This window comes from Alternaria novae-zelandiae (assembly GCF_023758075.1).
Source record: "Alternaria novae-zelandiae strain BMP 2774 chromosome Unknown scaffold_19, whole genome shotgun sequence".
In the NCBI taxonomy this organism is placed as follows: Eukaryota; Fungi; Ascomycota; class Dothideomycetes; order Pleosporales; family Pleosporaceae; genus Alternaria; species Alternaria novae-zelandiae.
Window position 1 is genome coordinate 156,751 of NW_026056979.1, and position 16,372 is coordinate 173,122.

The following is a 16,372-nucleotide window of genomic DNA, read 5'->3' on the forward strand; positions in this document are numbered from 1 at the left end:
CAGACGACGCGAAGGCTTGGCGGCTGCATGCGGCTCAAGTGGAATCTGGGGAAAGTCACACTAGCGGACCAAAAGTGAAGGAGGGAAGTTGCTATTACTAAGATACAAGATAGTGACTTAGACATGGAGCTCGCCTATAATACAGCAAGGAATGTCTACATAGGACATTTCGCTTGATACCTCGATAACCTGTTAAAGCGTCTGGCTTTTACCATGCACATGCGCTCATACACTCACCCTACCAGACTACACTGCGTACACATCGATTGTTTAGCTTTACTACCTGCCTGCAAATCATGAGATATGCGCGAACTCACGCATATCTCAACCCGAATCTGATAATGGAGACATCCACCACCACCCCTCCTCCGCCCCTCCGCCTCCCCGCCGCCTCCCCCACCCACCCTGAAATCTCACTAGCGAACTACAAGTGAAGGTGGATTAGATAGAATGGACACGCATGCGAACCACGAGTATGAGTTAAAGTGACGAGAAAACAATACGTTTTGCTAATTACTACAACATGCAGAATGCAATACTACACAACCCCCAACCCCACCACATCCTCCTCATCCCCCGTCGCCTCACTAGCAACACTCTCATGCAAACTCGGCGTCTTATCCTTCCCCCCTCTCCCAATCTTCTTGGTAATACTCCCCCAAACACCGCCAGCAGTCCCACTCTTCGGCGTACCAATCTGAGGACTATTGCCCACACTCTCTGTACTCTTGCCTAGGCCGAAGAACCCACTTGTGGAGCCCTCTTCCTCATGTTCGTCAGGTGTACTAGGTACGTCGGATTTGGCGGACTTGGAAAAGAGCGCGTTCTTCTTGCCGAAAGTGAGGAATTGGTTGGTGCTACCCTTGCGAGTGAGTTTCTGCATGAAGGATTCTTTGCCGATGGAGCCCGCGGCGTCGGAGGCTGTGTGGGAAATGCTTCGTTCGAGAGATTCACGGGGGGAAGCTTCTGAGGCGTCGGCCGTGGAGATAATAGAAGGAGTGTCTCGCGACATGCGGGAATCATGAGGAGAAGTTGTGTCTCTGGCGTCGCCGGCCTCAGAAGGCGTGGCGTGCTTGTCTTTGCGCGCTGCCTTTTCCGCCTTGTCGGCCTTGACCTTCTTTTCCTTTTCTTCCTTCTTCTCTGCCTTTTCGGCGCGGCGGGCTTCTTTCTCGGCGGCGCGCTTGGCTTTTTCTTCTTCGTTCTTCTTGCCGAGTTGGAACATGGTGAAGCTTGCTGCTGCGGGGTTGAGCTGCTTCGGTGGGGTGGGTGGGATGGGTGGGAGTGATGAAGTTGATGGCTGGGCTGGCATGTGGGAAGCAGATGACTGCGGTCGAGTGCCAATCGGCGCTTGAGTAGGCGAGCGTGTGTTTGAAGGAAAGTCCAGAACATCATCGTGGATGTCGTCGTTGATCAGGTTTGCGCTCGACGTGTGTTGCATCGAGGGTCGGCGAGATCCCAGCCGTGACCAAGAAGTGGTGTTGGTGTTGTTGACACTCCAGTCGACTCCAAGAGGACTAGCCCGAGCACCAAAGGCATCAACATTCCAGCCGAAGCGTGTCTGGCTCTCAGTCGATGGACGTGGCAAAGCCATGCCTTCTCCTGAGTTTGTAGAGCCCTGACGCGGAGATTCCGGCCTCTGCATGCCTAGGATGTTTCGTAGCCAGGGGTCTTCACCTCCCTTTGCGCTGCTGAACATGTTGAACGGTCGTTTGCGTGTAGCCACATGCTTTGGACTACTAAGCGACTCAATCGGCTGAGTCTTGGTGCGTATGAATGTGTCGTACCATGCGCCTTCAGAATGGCTACCGCGGCGGCGAGTGTTACCCAGACCGTCAATGCCATGGTCCTGGCGTGGTAGTGACTGACTTTGTGACGGTTTCAGGGAGCCCAACGCTGGACCCTCATCGGAGAACGTCTTGCCCCGTGCTCGGTTCAGGCCAAAGAGTCCACCAAAACGACTGGCTTGGGGATTAATCTGGAAGGAACTGGAGGTGGAGTGAATGGACCGCCTATCGTTGTCCATGTTGTTGTCATTACTGGGATAAAAGTTGAGTTCGCCAGCACTGTCACGAGGACTTGCTAGAGCACTGGGCGAGCCGCTCTGTGGAGAAGCTGGTGAGCTCGAGTTTTGCGTGTGGTTCATAGTTCCAGGGGCCCCAAGACCAGGTAGGACGTTCCTCATATTAGGTGAAGGATCTAGCGACGGTGCTTGGGGAGGACCTGGGTCGTCATCCTCATCCTCCGTCAAGCCTAGGTCATCCCCAAACAGCCCCGCTGGAAGCAATGCGCCGGCTGTCGGACTCATTGGCGCACCGCCGGTCAAGCTCTCGAAGTCGGCCTGCGAGAAGGATGTGCTGTAATTCCGAGGAGGAGGCAATGCCATGCCGTTGACTGGGTTGAAATAAGGCGTGGCGGTAGCGAACGAAGGCGATGAAGTCGTTGGGATGCTGTTGAAAGGGGCTGATGAAGTATGCACGAAGCCACCAGTTGCTTGAGCCAGAAGCCCTTCGCGCATGCTTAGCGGTCGCGCACGCTGGCTGTTCCTCCTGGCGGGACCCATTTCTGGGACTGGCGGTCCTGAGAAGAGTTGCGGCTGGCTCAGGCGGCGCTGCTGCATGTAGGTCAATCTGCCCGTGGCATCCTGATGGGCTCTCTCGGCCTCGGCGTATAGCGCCCAAGCCTGAGCATACTGCTGCTGCAAAAGACCCAGAGTCATCTTCCATCGGTTGTCCTCTTCCTTCTCTGCATTGTCGGGGCCGTCTGTAGCTTCGGCGCCTTCTTGACCTTCCTCCAGCTTCTGCCTCTCCTCTTCCAGAGCCTTGATGTGGATGCCCTTCTCGCGGATGGCGTCTTCCAAGACCTTGTTCGCCTGCGTCTCGTCGGCGTACTTGTCTTTGAGGTCCTGGACGCGCTTCTCGGAGGCTGCCTGGTACTCGGTCTGCTCCTTCTTGATCTTCTCAGCAGTGTCGCGGAGTTCGCCAGCCTCTCTGGTCCACTTGGCAACATCGTCCTTCAGCTTCTTGCGCTCGGCTTCCTTTTGACGCAGCACCCGTTCCTGCTGAGCGCGCCTGGTCTGGGCCGCGGCGTTTTGACGCTCAAGACTAGCCACCTCCTTGCGCAGGTCGCGACTGGCGTCTTCCTTTTCTTTCAATGCCGCCTTCTTCTCGTCGCGCTTGTCCACCAAGATGGCCTTCTGAGTGACAAACTCCTGGTCCTCGTCCTGGATCTGGCGCTCCATGTCGTCCAACTCGCGTCTGAGGCCGTCCAACTTCTCTGTCAACTGCCGGATCGAGTCTGGGCCTTCTGCCTCTTGCGCTGCCCTCCCTTGGTCCTGCATCTGCGATGCTGGCGAGATCTTCCGTCCGATGTCTGGGCGGCGCATGCGGGAGGTGCTGTTGCTGTGTTCGCGGGTCATGGGCGGGGCAGCGACGGAGGTGACGACATCGGCAAGGGTCTTGTTGGGGCGGATGACGGGCGTGGGAGTGTAATCATTGTCGTCGCTGGCGAGGGGCGCGTCTTTGGGCGGGGAAGGACCGTAGAAGTCATCGGAGTCCGCGGGGAGGGTGCGCAGGCGGATGGGCACGCTCGGGGCCTGGAAGCTGGACGAGTTGAGGGTGACGATGCGGATGGTGTAGTGGCGGTCGGGCTGCAGGTTCTCGATGGTGATGGAGGATTCTTGCGGAGAGATGTCGCCAATGTCGATGCCGTTGATGCGGATCACGTATTTGAGGACCGAGGCGCGCTGGTCGGGCGGCTTCCAGTGCAGCAGCACGCCGTCGGCCTTGATGCCAGCGAGCGAGACGAGGGGCGCGACGGGGACTTCGAGGCCGAGCACCTGCACCAGCTTCTCGACGGGCTGCGTGAGGACCTGGTAGGCGCGGAAGGCGACCCTGCATGCGCGGTGAGTAGGTGCGCGTGTATTTCTTCTTGTATACAATTCCTACCAGAAGAGGGCCGAGACGATGCACGCCGTGCGCAGCCAGCCCGACGACGAGAACAGCAGGGCCTCCATGTCGTAGCGGGCGACATCGGGCGGCCAGTACAGCGACTGTGAGGGTTCCGAGAACATTTGGACAGCTGTCAGGCGTCTCCCACCTGGTTGTCGTGGTGGGTGAAGTTTGCGCGGTGCCTGGCGGCGTCATGTGCAGCCACAACCGCCGCAAATGGCCGAAGCTACAGGCCATTTCGACGTCTTGGCTGCTCCACACCTGCACCTCCTCCGCATTCATCTTCGAGAGTTACTAGTAGCAGCTAGCGGGGCAGGGTGGCTGTCGAAAAGTCGATTAGGCGTGTGTTGAGAATATCATCGCGATACCTTCCACTGAGTATTGACATCCGGTAGCAAAGTCATGAAATAGCCCACATGCTACCTAGGTATCTATCGTACGCGGTGGTTGAGCCAGTGGCTGGCCCAACATATAATCAGCACGAACGCTTCTCCAATGCGCGTGCTCCGTTCCAGCATGTGAAGATGGCATCTCGATTCTGCACCTTAGCCCATGCAGTATGCACCAAATTCCTCGCAACATATACCATTCTGGAAATTCTTGCCGCGCACTCCGGCTCAGCGCATCACTGGTGTCACTTGATCTCGGCCTGACGTCTCGGGCCCGTGATGCGCCCGCGAGCTCGGTGACCGCATAGCTCACGACTGCCTAGGCACGTCAGCGCAAAAGTACTTCCACTCCTGACATCTCTTCTTCGACCCTCAACGCTCGGCCGGTCGCTCCTCCCTCGGTGAAAGCAGCCCTCTGACATGTGAAGAAAGAATGCAAACACGCTCTGACACATTTCCATCCGCCCGCCCTCTGTAAAACACTTCTGACGTACATCCCCGACGCTCGCTACGAACCATACAAACGAGATCATCTGCGCAAGAGGCGCTGAGCCCAAGACAGCAACCATGAACTACGTGCGATCCATCACGGGCAGCGTGTCCAAGGGCTGGAACTCGATCAACCCCGCCACCCTCAGCGGCGCCATTGACACCATCGTCGTAGAGCACGAGGACGGCAGCCTGGCATGCTCGCCCTTCCACGTCCGCTTCGGCAAGTACCAGATACTGCGCCCGTCGGACAAGAAGGTCGAGTTCCGCGTCAATGGCGAGCTGCAGGACTACTCGATGAAGCTGGGCGAGGGCGGCGAGGCCTTTTTCGTCTTCGAGACGACGCGCTCCATCCCCGCCGAGATGCAGACGTCGCCCATCGCATCGCCCGCCGCCAGTCCCGAGCAGAAGCCCGTAGAGCTGCCCTCGGAGCGCGCCTTCGACGAGCCCGAGCCTTTCGACCTCGACGGCAGCGCTACAAGGAGGAGAGGGCGCATGTCCATGTCGGTGCCTGCCTCGGACTATGCCGGGGCCGACTTTGGACGGCCGAAGTCGGGGGACTGGTCGGGCTTCCACATGCAGAGGGCAAGTACGGACGAGACGGTGCCTTCTGTAAAGGACGGCTTTGCCAAGACATTCGACGGCGAGGAATCACAGGACAAGGGGCCCGAGAGAGGGCCACTACAGATCAGCAAGGAGGATGCGACTGCTTGGAACAGGTCGACGCGCTCAGCGAGTCCGCCGCCTGTGTCCTCCGCTGAAGCCCTGGCCCGCGCGATCAAGCTGTCCAAGAAGCTCTTTACCTCGAACATCCCCAACAAAGTCACCGAGACGGGCGACCTCGAACTAGACATGACTGGGTACAAGAGCAGCGAAGAGGATGCGTTGCGCGCTGAGGTGATAGCCAGGCGCATTCTGTCGGATGAGCTCGCAGGAGACTACGACATTGGCGCACTCATAGGCGCTGACGAGAACGGCAACCTCTGGATCTACAGCAGTGAGGAGGCCAAGGCAGCGGCCATGGCAAAGACAACGATGAATGTCTTGAACGAGTCAGCTCTTCAATCGACCGATGCGCTGTCAGACCCCGGCTACCAGAGCGACAGTGGACGTAGCGACGACACTGCTCAATTCCCCCTCCGCAGAGACTCAGACAGTGCTCTGGGTTCCTCCGCGCCACACTCGCCCGAAGCCAGGAAATCCGAGCACAAGACATACGCAAAGACGCTACGCCTCACGAGCGAGCAACTCCGAGCGCTCAACCTAAAACCCGGTGCCAACACCATGAGCTTCACCGTGAACCGCTCCAAATGCGAAGCCTACATGTTCTACTGGAAGCACGACGTGCCCATCGTCATCTCCGACATCGACGGCACAATCACCAAGTCCGACGCCCTCGGCCACGTGCTCAACATGATCGGCCGAGACTGGACACACCAAGGAGTAGCCAAACTCTACACCGACATTGTCAACAATGGCTACAACATCTTCTACTTGACAAGTCGCTCTGTCGGCCAAGCAGACACCACACGCGCGTACCTCAACGGCGTAGTCCAAGACAACTACCGCCTCCCCAAAGGCCCCGTAATCATGAGCCCAGACCGCACCATCGCAGCCCTCCGCCGCGAAATCTACCTCCGCAAACCCGAAGTCTTCAAAATGGCTTGTTTGAGAGATATCATGCAGCTCTTCGACAAGCCCGCGCACCAAACACCCTTTTACGCAGGTTTCGGTAACCGCTTCACAGACGCGCTTTCCTACCGCAGTGTCAACATCCCTTCCACCCGCATCTTCACCATCAACTCCAACGCCGAAGTCAGTCTCGACGTCCTGTCGCTCAACAGCTATAAAACGGGTTACGCAAGCATGCGCGAGATTGTAGATCACTTTTTCCCGCCGGTGGGGCTGCTTGTTCCGGCGGGTGGGGAGGCGTATACCGATTTCAATTATTGGCGCGATCAACCATTAGACATCCAAGACTTTACAGACAGTGAAGACGAAGACGACGACGATGATGATGAGAGGACGGAGGCGGCTAGTATTAGGAGTGAAGATGAGGGATCGGAGATTGGTGAGGATCTTGAGGCGAGCTACATGTCGAGGGAGAGTCTGGATGTGGATGCGGATGAGGCGGGGTTGGAGGATAGTATTGTCGAAAGTGTGGAGGGCGGTGATTATTTGGACGGCGGGGAGTATGCAGAGAGGAGGTATGGGGATGATGATGATGGAGAGGAGGAGTATGCGGATGATGAAGATGGTGAGGGTGATAGGACGATGGTTCAAGACGTTATTCCTTCGATTGAGGGTGGCGGGGATACGGGTGTGGATACGAATGTAGAGCGTATGAGGGCGCTGGATGTGAAGGAGAGGAGTCCTACGCCGCGGAGGTAGTCAGACGTGTTGGTGTTGTCTTATTGGTTTGAGGAATCTTTTCGCATAGCATGGCATGGGGCGGCGTTGGAGTATCGGCAGTGGTAAGGATAAGACACTGGTGTTTTGTAGAGTGTTTCCTGTTATTTACTTGTAATTCATTAGATCAGACTGAGATTGGGCTTCAACATGCCTCTTCTAGCATCTGTACAAATCGTGTCTTCCAAGTTCTATTGTTGGTAGATTGCCTCGTCACTTACTTCCCACTGCGTCTTCCATCGTCACTTCCTCACGCGCTTGCGCCAATCAATATGATACACCTTTTTTACCACGTCACCCGAATCACTTACGCAATATTCCAGGCTGCCGCTCCTGCACTCACCTTGCAAACGGGGTCCAGTGGAGATTATGGCCACCGCGCCTGGACCTTTCCCGACGTACTCGGCTCCTTCCTTCGAAGTCTTATACAACAACCTCACCTGCTCCTCCCTCGACAACCCCTCTACACAATTCACAATCCATCCAAGAAACAAACTCCTCTAACAACCGAACCAACGAACTCAACTCCCACACAACATGAAGTACCCTGGTACCGCCATCTTCGCCCTCGCGGTTCTCTCCACCATCACCCTCGGCAGCGTCATCCCCCGCGACGACGCTCCCGTCGGTATTGCCTCTGTTGTTAACGCCGCTTTATCATCCGACAACGCAAGTCCACCACCCTTCCTACCACATCCCTTATCCCTGCTCTACCCCAGAGCTGACGACGAAGATCAGGACGTCCACACTATGGCTACTACATTCTGCAAGCGCTGCAGTGAGGCCTATGTTGATTGCGCTAAGGTTAGTAATTTTTCTGTTTGATACATAGGGGCGGATTGGGGGTTTGGGTTTGGGTGAGGGTGGACGGTGGAAAGGGAACATGGAAAGGGATGTCGAGGGATCTGTGCTAATGTGAATAACAGAGCTGCAAGCATACTTCTCAGTGCGAGATCATCTGCCAGGGCGTCCATGTCGATGGGAAGCTTTGCAAGAAGGAGTGTGGTTGGGGCCAATAGATGGAGTCGTGCATGAGGAGGGGATGATGTGTCGGATTAGTGAGTTCATGGCGTAGGTCTTCGGATCTACGATATATGGATGCAAAGGGAGATGGAAGAGCGGTGATGGCTGTCACGTCACTGGTGAAGCTCGGGGAGTAGTCCTGGTGTCTTATGGGTAGCGTCGATTCGGGGAACAGGAATTCTGATGACTTGAAGCTCGATACATGCCCTCCATAACCGTGATTCATTTTGATTTTTCTTAAGCCCCTGCGCCCAACACATTCCAACCCCTTCCAACCCTCCCCAACACACTTCAATTCGGCGTAAGCTTCAACAACCTCCCCCCAGCCCCATCCTCAATCACCCAAATCGCGCCCTCCTTATCCTCCCTAATCCCCCTCATGCGTTTACCCATGCTGATGCGCTGTGCCTCCGCCGCCGTATCGCCAGTGATACTAACCCTCACAAGCCCTTGCGCACTCAACCCCGTAATAACCGCATTCCCCTTCCACCCCTTGAACAAATCACCTTTGTATATAATCAGCCCAGCAGGCGAGATAACAGGAACCCAATTCGCCTTCGGCGCCGCAAACTCCGGCCTCGTACTATGTTTCGGTATCGCCGTGCCATTGTAATGCCGTCCCTCACACACAACCGGCCATCCGTAATTCTTACCCGGCACTATCAAATTCAGTTCGTCACCGCCAAATGGCCCCATCTCAACCTCCCATAGCCGGCCCTGAAGATCGAAATCGATACCTAGAGGGTTACGGTGGCCGAGCGTGTAGATCTGGGATTGAACACTACCCTGGGAAGCGAATGGATTTCCGGCGTAGACAGTCCCGTTGTCGTAGAGACGGATTATTTTTCCTAGGTTGGAGGAAAGGGATTGGGCGGGGTGCATTTGGTTTATCTCGCCGGAGGATATGTATAATGCGTTGTCTTCAGGACCGAATTTCAAACGGCATGCGAATTGAAGGCCGCCTGTGGCACGTTGGGAATGGCGCCATATGACTTCGAGGCCAGAGAGTGCGCCGCTGCTACCACTCAGACTCAGCTTGGTGCGCGCGACTGCGCAGCCCGCACCACCAGATCCGGTTTCCGCGTAGCTGATGTAGACGATGCTGTTGTTGGAATAGTTGGGGTGTAAAGCGATGTCGTGCAGTCCACCCTGTCCGGCATACGCGACGGAGGGGACGCCGGTGATGCTGACTTTGGACTTTGTGGCTGGGTCCACGAGGAGGAGGTTGCCTTTTCGCTCGGTGACGAGGATGCGGGTGTCGGGGAGGAATGCGAAGGCCCAGGGTTCTGAGAAGTCGGTTATGGGTGTTGTTCTGAAGGGTTGTTGTTGGCGCGTAGATAGTGATAGGTGGGGTGATAGGGCGAGGGTGGTTGTGGATAGGGCTAGGGCTAGAGAGAAGGTGAGGGAGAGGGTGGGGTGCATTATGGAGGCGGTTTGTTGAGTTTGCTAGATATCGGGTTATAGTGTAGTAGAGCTTTGTAGGGTCACTGTGTAAAGAGCCTCTTAGGTTATCTGGTCTCCAGAACAGGTAGGTGTATGAGCGACGGAATACCTTGAGCAGCCTCATATACCATTCCAGCTCCTCCTGGCCTGTGACGTCTTGATGTGTACATGATTTCAGTTAGAGTAGTTGCACTTTACGACCCTGGTAGTGGTAGTATGTGTTGGTGGGGCAAGAGATTTAGGGTGTGATACAATCTTGGAAGTCGTGAAGGATTCGATGCCAGACGATACTGCCTTAGGTAGGCGATTGGCGCGCGGTAACTACCTAGGTAGCTATTCCCGCGATGGTACTGCTCGGTAAGTAAGAGAAGACGAGTGCCGCTATATTAGAGAAGATAGGTGCAGGCATGATAAAGTAGCCAAGGCCTTCACGTGGGTGCTTGAGGTGCCGGCGGAAGGTTCCAAGGCTGGGCGTGACGATGGAGCGCGGCACATGTTGTGACTGCCCGTTTTGGCGCGACCTACATTTGCAAGGTTAGATTATTAATTTTCCGTCAACCGATATTGAAGTTGCGTCACGAGAACACTAATCCCACGTTGCGTGAATGGATTCACAGACGGCTCCAGCTTTTCTTTGCAACGGTACTTCGTAATTTTCATTCATCTCGGTCTCGCCGTGAATGTGCCTCGTCCTATCACCTACCCTCCATCTCCATATCCTCCTCCTCAATCGTAGGCAAAACCTGATACATCCTCTTCCCCTTGCCCATCCTCTTCAAGCACCTATCCGTATGCAACAAATGCCCCCTCTTCTGCCTTACAAAGCCCGCAAAACACGCCGCACTCGACGCAATTGCCCCTGCTGAGATATATATCGGTATGAAGAAGTCCTGCGGCTTATACCAGATCATCGTCGTCGCAAAGGAAAGCAGTTCGAACAGATTCTGTAACGACATCTCGATGGCAGAGAAGGAGCCACGAGAGGCAGGTGGCGCGTCTTCTTGAACAAGGTATTGGACGCTGAGATCGAAGCCCCAGAGACCGAGGCGGGAGAGACAGACGCCGATTACGAGGGCGCCGCCGGCTAGCATCGGTGCTGTGGTTGTGGGGAAGACGTGGAATAGGCCGATTGCCAGGGCGATGGCGAGGAGTTGTTCGTTGATGAACCAGAGACCTGCTCGTACGGCGCCGATTTTGTTCATGAGCCACGGCGCTGCGATGGTGGCGGATAATTCGAGGATCACGGATACGAGGCGCATGACGGAGACGTGCGTGCTGGTGAAGCCGAGGGTGAGGAGGTAGGTCGTCATTTGCGAGGCGAAGGAGAGGACGGTGAGGTAGAGGAGGGAGAGGGAGAAGGAGGCCAGGAAGGCGGGGTTGGTGATGTATTCGCGGTACGGCGCGAGGTGTGCGGTTATGGTTTTGGTGATGGTGGAGCGGAGCGTAGTGGTATTTGGTACGGTAGCCTGGTTAGGCGACGAGGCTCGCTGTTGCAGTTCCGTAGCAATGTCTGTTTCAGACGCTTGTTTCGTCACCACGCCCTTTCCAACACTTAATTCCGGTACCGCGGCATAGACATTCGCGATGGCGAAGTATTCCACTAACACGCTTATCGCGTTTTGTGCGAAGACGGTCCAAATGGCAGTTTTGGTGGAGTATCCGTCTACGAGTCCGATGCCGACGGGCGCAATGAGCTTGCAGATGAGATCTATCCTGCGCATCGCGCTGTTCAGCTCCTGTCGGTCGAGAGCTAGACTCTCGGATACGACGACGATCCAGTCGCGCTCCACAGATACGGTGTTGGCGACGAAGGCGAGTTTCTCGATGCATGCCAGCACGACGCTGATAATGAAGAGGCCGTAGGTTACTATCCCAATATCCTTCTCTTCTCCACCCAAACCCAGCATCGCTACCAAAATCGCACAGCTCCCCGCAACACTAACTCTTTGCCACACAATACTTTGGCGCACAACCCATAATCTATCTCTCCGGTCAACTAGCCCTCCAATCCATGATCCGAGCACTGCAGCAGCAAGCGACCGGAAAAGCGCATAGCATGATGCGAAGAAGAGCGTCCCAGGGAAGATCTTCGCGAGAAAGATCACAGCGCCGAATTCAAACGTACGCGCATTCCACGTCGAAAGTACGTGTGAAGTGTACAGCTTCGTGAGGAGGTGGCGGGGTGATCGTCGCGTGGGCGATGGTGTTGATCGGGCGGGGTAGACTGGTGAGGTCGGAGGAGAGCTGGCGTCACTCGTCGAACTCGTCATATTGTCGCGAAGCGTATGGATAGGAAGAAGCAAAAAGGCGAATCACCCCCCATGGCGAAGAAGAAGCTACATATCGTGTCGCAAGGTTTAGCTGCCTAATACCGTGATGGTCATGAGACGGGTGCCCGATGCTGTGGGAAACGGACGTCTGGGCCTTCCGAGTCGCCTCATGGATTGCGTTTGCACGTGTGGACCCTGGCGATCTGGTGGTGGGATTAGGCTGTGTTGGGTTAGCGTCGCCAGGTTTGATAGGTTTGACAGATAGCAGGGCCGAGTGTTTATTGAGAGATGTTTTTAACGAGCTGTCGAGAAGGGATCGTTGGTTTGTGGAGAGTGATAGTTGTCAAGGAAGGTGGGTCTTTGCCGTTGTGTAGTGATTCCGAGCATCGCATTCATTCGGCTTTGAAAGCACGTAATCAATGCTCATGTTATCCTCATAACTACATGAAGCTTGTGGCACTGCACATGTTGCTGTAGTTCTTTACGTTATTGACAAATAGCACGCTCTGTCCGAGGTATGCCCTTTTGATCCAGAAAGAACACTTACAGTACATACCTAGGCATAGCAATGCTAGTATCGATTGCAGTACCTGCCACATTGGATTAGTGGGCATTAGCTTTTCCTTCTTGGTTCCATTGGAGGTTCAACATAGCCAACTATGAACGAGTACTGCAACGTATGTCGATGTTTCTCGATGATGGTGTTAAGTATCAGACCTCGGGACTGCTGACAATGCCGATGTTGCGAGCGTGCTCAGGTGTCCTTAGCGCGAACCCTGGATCTTGGAAAGACGCGTTCCCGAAGGCCGTTCCATCTTCCGACACACTCCCTTCCATGGAGCTCGCTATACACTGTCAATGGCACCTGATTTTACCGCAGATGCATGGCTTCATGCCTCGTTCTCACCTTTCATGAAAATGTTCGGCTATACGGCAAGGCGTCAGGCGCTTGGCCAGGACGTGCTCGTGCATCCACCTACATGACGCGTACCTAAGCAACACACTTCCAAGGCTGATGACACGCCCACCAGCTCCCTTTGCTACAGGACGGATGAGACGCTCTATTCAACGTGCTAGAAGAGGTAAGCTATCTCACATGACCACATTGGCTGCATGACTTATAATGACAGGATGGCTCGTCCTACCCCCCGGCAGACACCCCGCCCGCTTCCAACCTACGCCCTCCTTCTTGCAGCCCCCGAGCGATACGCATATAGCAAAACCGCGAAACGGCGGCCCGTACAATGAGGACAAGCAAGAACGGAGCAAGTTTGCTCGGAGCGTGCTTGAGGGAAGCACGGTGGCTCTGATATCGCTCTTCGGCCTGGGTCTTGGCGGCTATGCCTATAGTTTGTTCTACAAGAGGACGGTTGCGAAGAAGATTGAGAATGCCTTTGCCACGGGCTATAGCTCGCAGGAGCGGGTTGCGTTGGGTCGCATCTCATACGGCACGGAGCCAGACAAGATACAAGAGATTGTAGAAAGGGAATACTGGGTTCCGCGAGCGGAGCAGGAGGATATCGACAACGTTGTCAGCGGAAGGGCCAGAGGAAGATACTACCTCGTCATCGGTGAGCGAGGCACTGGAAAGCGAGCACTACTTCTGGAGGCTATGCGAAAGGTCAACGGCGACGGCATTGCTATGCTGGAAGCACATAACGATCTGGAAGTCTTTCGAACGCGACTCGGCAAGGCAATCGACTACGAATTCCACGAAGACTACATTGGGGGGTTGTTCAGCATTCGGGGCCCCAGGGACAGCTCGCCGCTACTGGACATCGAGAGAGCGCTCAATCAGATGGAGAAGGTAGCCTTGTCGCTGCGGAAGCGTCGCGGCAAGCCTCTTCTCATGATCATCAACAACATCCATCTATTCAAAGACGACGAAGCGGGAAAGCACCTACTGGAGATCTTGCAGCAGCGCGCTGAGATATGGGCTGGCAACGAGCTTGTCACAACCGTCTTTACCTCCGATGAATTCTGGACCCTGGAACGCCTGACACCACACGCGACCAATATGCACGTCATCAGCGTCAGAGACGTCCGGAAGAACGTGGTAACGACCGCACTCAAACAATACCGAGCCCGCTATCACAATGAAGACGTACCCCAAAGCGTCCTCGACGAAGTCTTCGCCAAAGTCGGCGGCCGACTAATCTTCCTAAACCAAGTCGCCAAATCCCACGATATGTTAGAAACCTGCAAGCAAATCAACCGAAGAGAGAAAATGTGGTTCCTGAACAACTGCTGGATCCTCGGCGACTCCATGGACGACGACGTGGAAGAACAGCAGAAATACTGCGCCGCCGCCATCGTCCTAGCACGCGCGCTGGTCCTCCGCGAGCAAGAAACGTCTGATCCAGACCAATTCTCCCTGCCTCAGATTCCGCTACACGAGGCCCGTCAGATCATCACGCGCGCCGACTTTGTGCACCCGTTTGATCACATCAACGTTATTCATATCGATGCGCATGGTATGGTAAGAGCGGATTCTGTACCGATGCAGAATGCGTTTAGGGAGGTTGTACAACAACCCGGCTTCGAGGAGCATTTGAAGGCGACGCTGAATCGGTTGGATGAGTTGGAGAGTTTGGCGAGGACGAGAGAGGTTGCGATGAGGGATCCGCCGGATCGGAGTGGGGGGATTGTGCCGGTGCAGACGTACTGTGCAAAACTCTAAGGGGGTGAAGAGGTGGGTTTGTAGGTAGCAGACCGCGTGGATGTCGCGCGTGTACTACCTGCTGCGGCTGTCGCGATCCCGTGCATGCTAGCACAAACATCGAAGTGGTATACAGTCAGCTTCGCATTCGTCTCCTCACAGCAATTCCTTCTCCTTCCCTTCAGCTTCAGCAGATTCTATCGCGCCATGTCTTTATTAGACCTCCCGAAGGAATTGCTCAGTAGAGTGTGTCGATTTATCGGTCTCGATCACCAGACGCGAAAGTACGAAAACAAGGACTTCCACTCCCTACGCCTCACGTGCAGGGAACTGTACAAGCGGACAACCTACGATGCGATTATCCGCTACGGACCTATGCTTCGCGTGCTAAAAATCAAGTTCACCTATCCATCCCTCTGTCGAGTCTTGCAAATTGTTAAAATCGAGGAGTTCCGTGATCGAATCGTGGCACTGGAATTGGATCCATACGCAAGCCATGATTTCGACCACATCCTAAAGCCATCATCGCCACTCCACCCAGGCGACGAAGAGAGAGACATGTTCACCGATTCAAGCGAAGCCGTTCTCCTTCTAACAGAGTGCTTTCGGTGGTTGGCCAAGGCGAAACGGCTTGTACAAGTGCAACATTCCAGGTCTGCGTCAATCCATGTTTCTTTGGCGGCTGTAGTGGAGGCCCAGTTCCCAGTCAAGCTTGATATTGTGTACGCATCCCCGCATGACCTTATATCCCCGCCGGGTCATGGAGATTTTGGACGATCGCCTGCGATTTACGTTCCCTATATCAGGTGTATCTCAACAGACGGGGGTGTTCCAGGAGTACTAGATTACGACGAGGAACTCATCCAGGAGCTGGGCGAATACAAGAACGAAGTAGGCATCCACATTCAAAAGTACCGCCTTCGCCAGCCAGCTGTCGCGTCCTTTTGGTTCGGTCTGCGCGATATCGAGCATCTGCACATCTCAGGCTGCATATGCGAGCCTTACTTGCGCTTTTGTAATGCGTGCGACGACACCTTTACCCACATCTTCCAGGTCGCCTTCAGTCATCTAACGGTCTTCCATCTGTTCTGCATGTACGTCAGCGGTGGCCGCCTTCGAAGGTGGCTCCGAGAGCAAGGCCACACACTCACTCACTTGGAATTCTCAAACAACGTCTTGACCGATGGTTCATGGAAGACAATCGCAAGAGGGCTAGAGAAGCTACCTTTCTTGCGTGGGCTTGTTCTCGACCATGATCTTTTGCAGAAAGGTGCTGTCCCAAGACTGCAAGGCCAACAGATACCTGTGTATCAATGCGAGGACCCCGAAGATGACGATGCGGGTGTAGACAAAGTTCGCCACTATCTGGCTTTCTTTATCGAGAACTTTTGCACCTCAAGATATATGGGTAGTAGATATTTGCCGTGGTCCTTGCCGCATTACCACAAGGTGGATCTTCCGATCTTCTCGCTGGCTTACGGTTCGGAGACTATTGATCGTGACCCTGCTTTGCAGGCGCTGGACAAGTACATTGTGGAAGTTGAAGGGGAGTAAGGCGCCAGGGAAGCTGTGGGATTGGGTAAAGGCGCTGGTCACGGGCTACTTAGTCGGTAGATAACCACATCTAGCTCGATATGCACTTGCTCTACTCTTGGTGTAACATAAGTACGCCGTTAGTCGAAGCACCAGATCCACGGCAAAGGTTACTAAGACCAGTTTTATCGATTCATATAGCTGCATACA

The 16,372-nt window shown here is 54.9% G+C and overlaps 5 protein-coding genes across 5 annotated transcripts; 2 read left to right on the forward strand and 3 right to left on the reverse strand.

Moving 5' to 3' along the window:
- Positions 1-538: 538 nt before the first annotated feature.
- On the reverse strand, positions 539-4,069 carry J4E88_008402 (uncharacterized protein; the record flags this gene model as incomplete). Its single annotated transcript, XM_049402012.1, has 2 exons — positions 539-3,890; positions 3,945-4,069. 2 exons carry the CDS (start codon positions 4,067-4,069, stop codon positions 539-541), a joined length of 3,477 nt encoding a protein of 1,158 aa, XP_049252110.1.
- An 834-nt stretch (positions 4,070-4,903) lies between these two features.
- Positions 4,904-7,216, forward strand: J4E88_008403 (uncharacterized protein; the record flags this gene model as incomplete). Its single annotated transcript, XM_049402013.1, has 1 exon — positions 4,904-7,216. The coding sequence occupies one exon, from the start codon at positions 4,904-4,906 to the stop codon at positions 7,214-7,216; it is 2,313 nt and encodes a 770-aa protein (XP_049252111.1).
- Positions 7,217-8,548: 1,332 nt separating this feature from the next.
- J4E88_008404 (uncharacterized protein) lies at positions 8,549-9,679 on the reverse strand (the record flags this gene model as incomplete). Its single annotated transcript, XM_049402014.1, has 1 exon — positions 8,549-9,679. One exon carries the CDS (start codon positions 9,677-9,679, stop codon positions 8,549-8,551), a length of 1,131 nt encoding a protein of 376 aa, XP_049252112.1.
- Positions 9,680-10,395: 716 nt separating this feature from the next.
- On the reverse strand, positions 10,396-11,607 carry J4E88_008405 (uncharacterized protein; the record flags this gene model as incomplete). The annotated part of the gene is made up of 1 exon (XM_049402015.1): positions 10,396-11,607. The coding sequence occupies one exon, from the start codon at positions 11,605-11,607 to the stop codon at positions 10,396-10,398; it is 1,212 nt and encodes a 403-aa protein (XP_049252113.1).
- Positions 11,608-13,021: 1,414 nt separating this feature from the next.
- Positions 13,022-14,650, forward strand: J4E88_008406 (uncharacterized protein; the record flags this gene model as incomplete). Its single annotated transcript, XM_049402016.1, has 2 exons — positions 13,022-13,052; positions 13,101-14,650. The coding sequence occupies 2 exons, from the start codon at positions 13,022-13,024 to the stop codon at positions 14,648-14,650; spliced, it is 1,581 nt and encodes a 526-aa protein (XP_049252114.1).
- Positions 14,651-16,372: the final 1,722 nt, after the last annotated feature.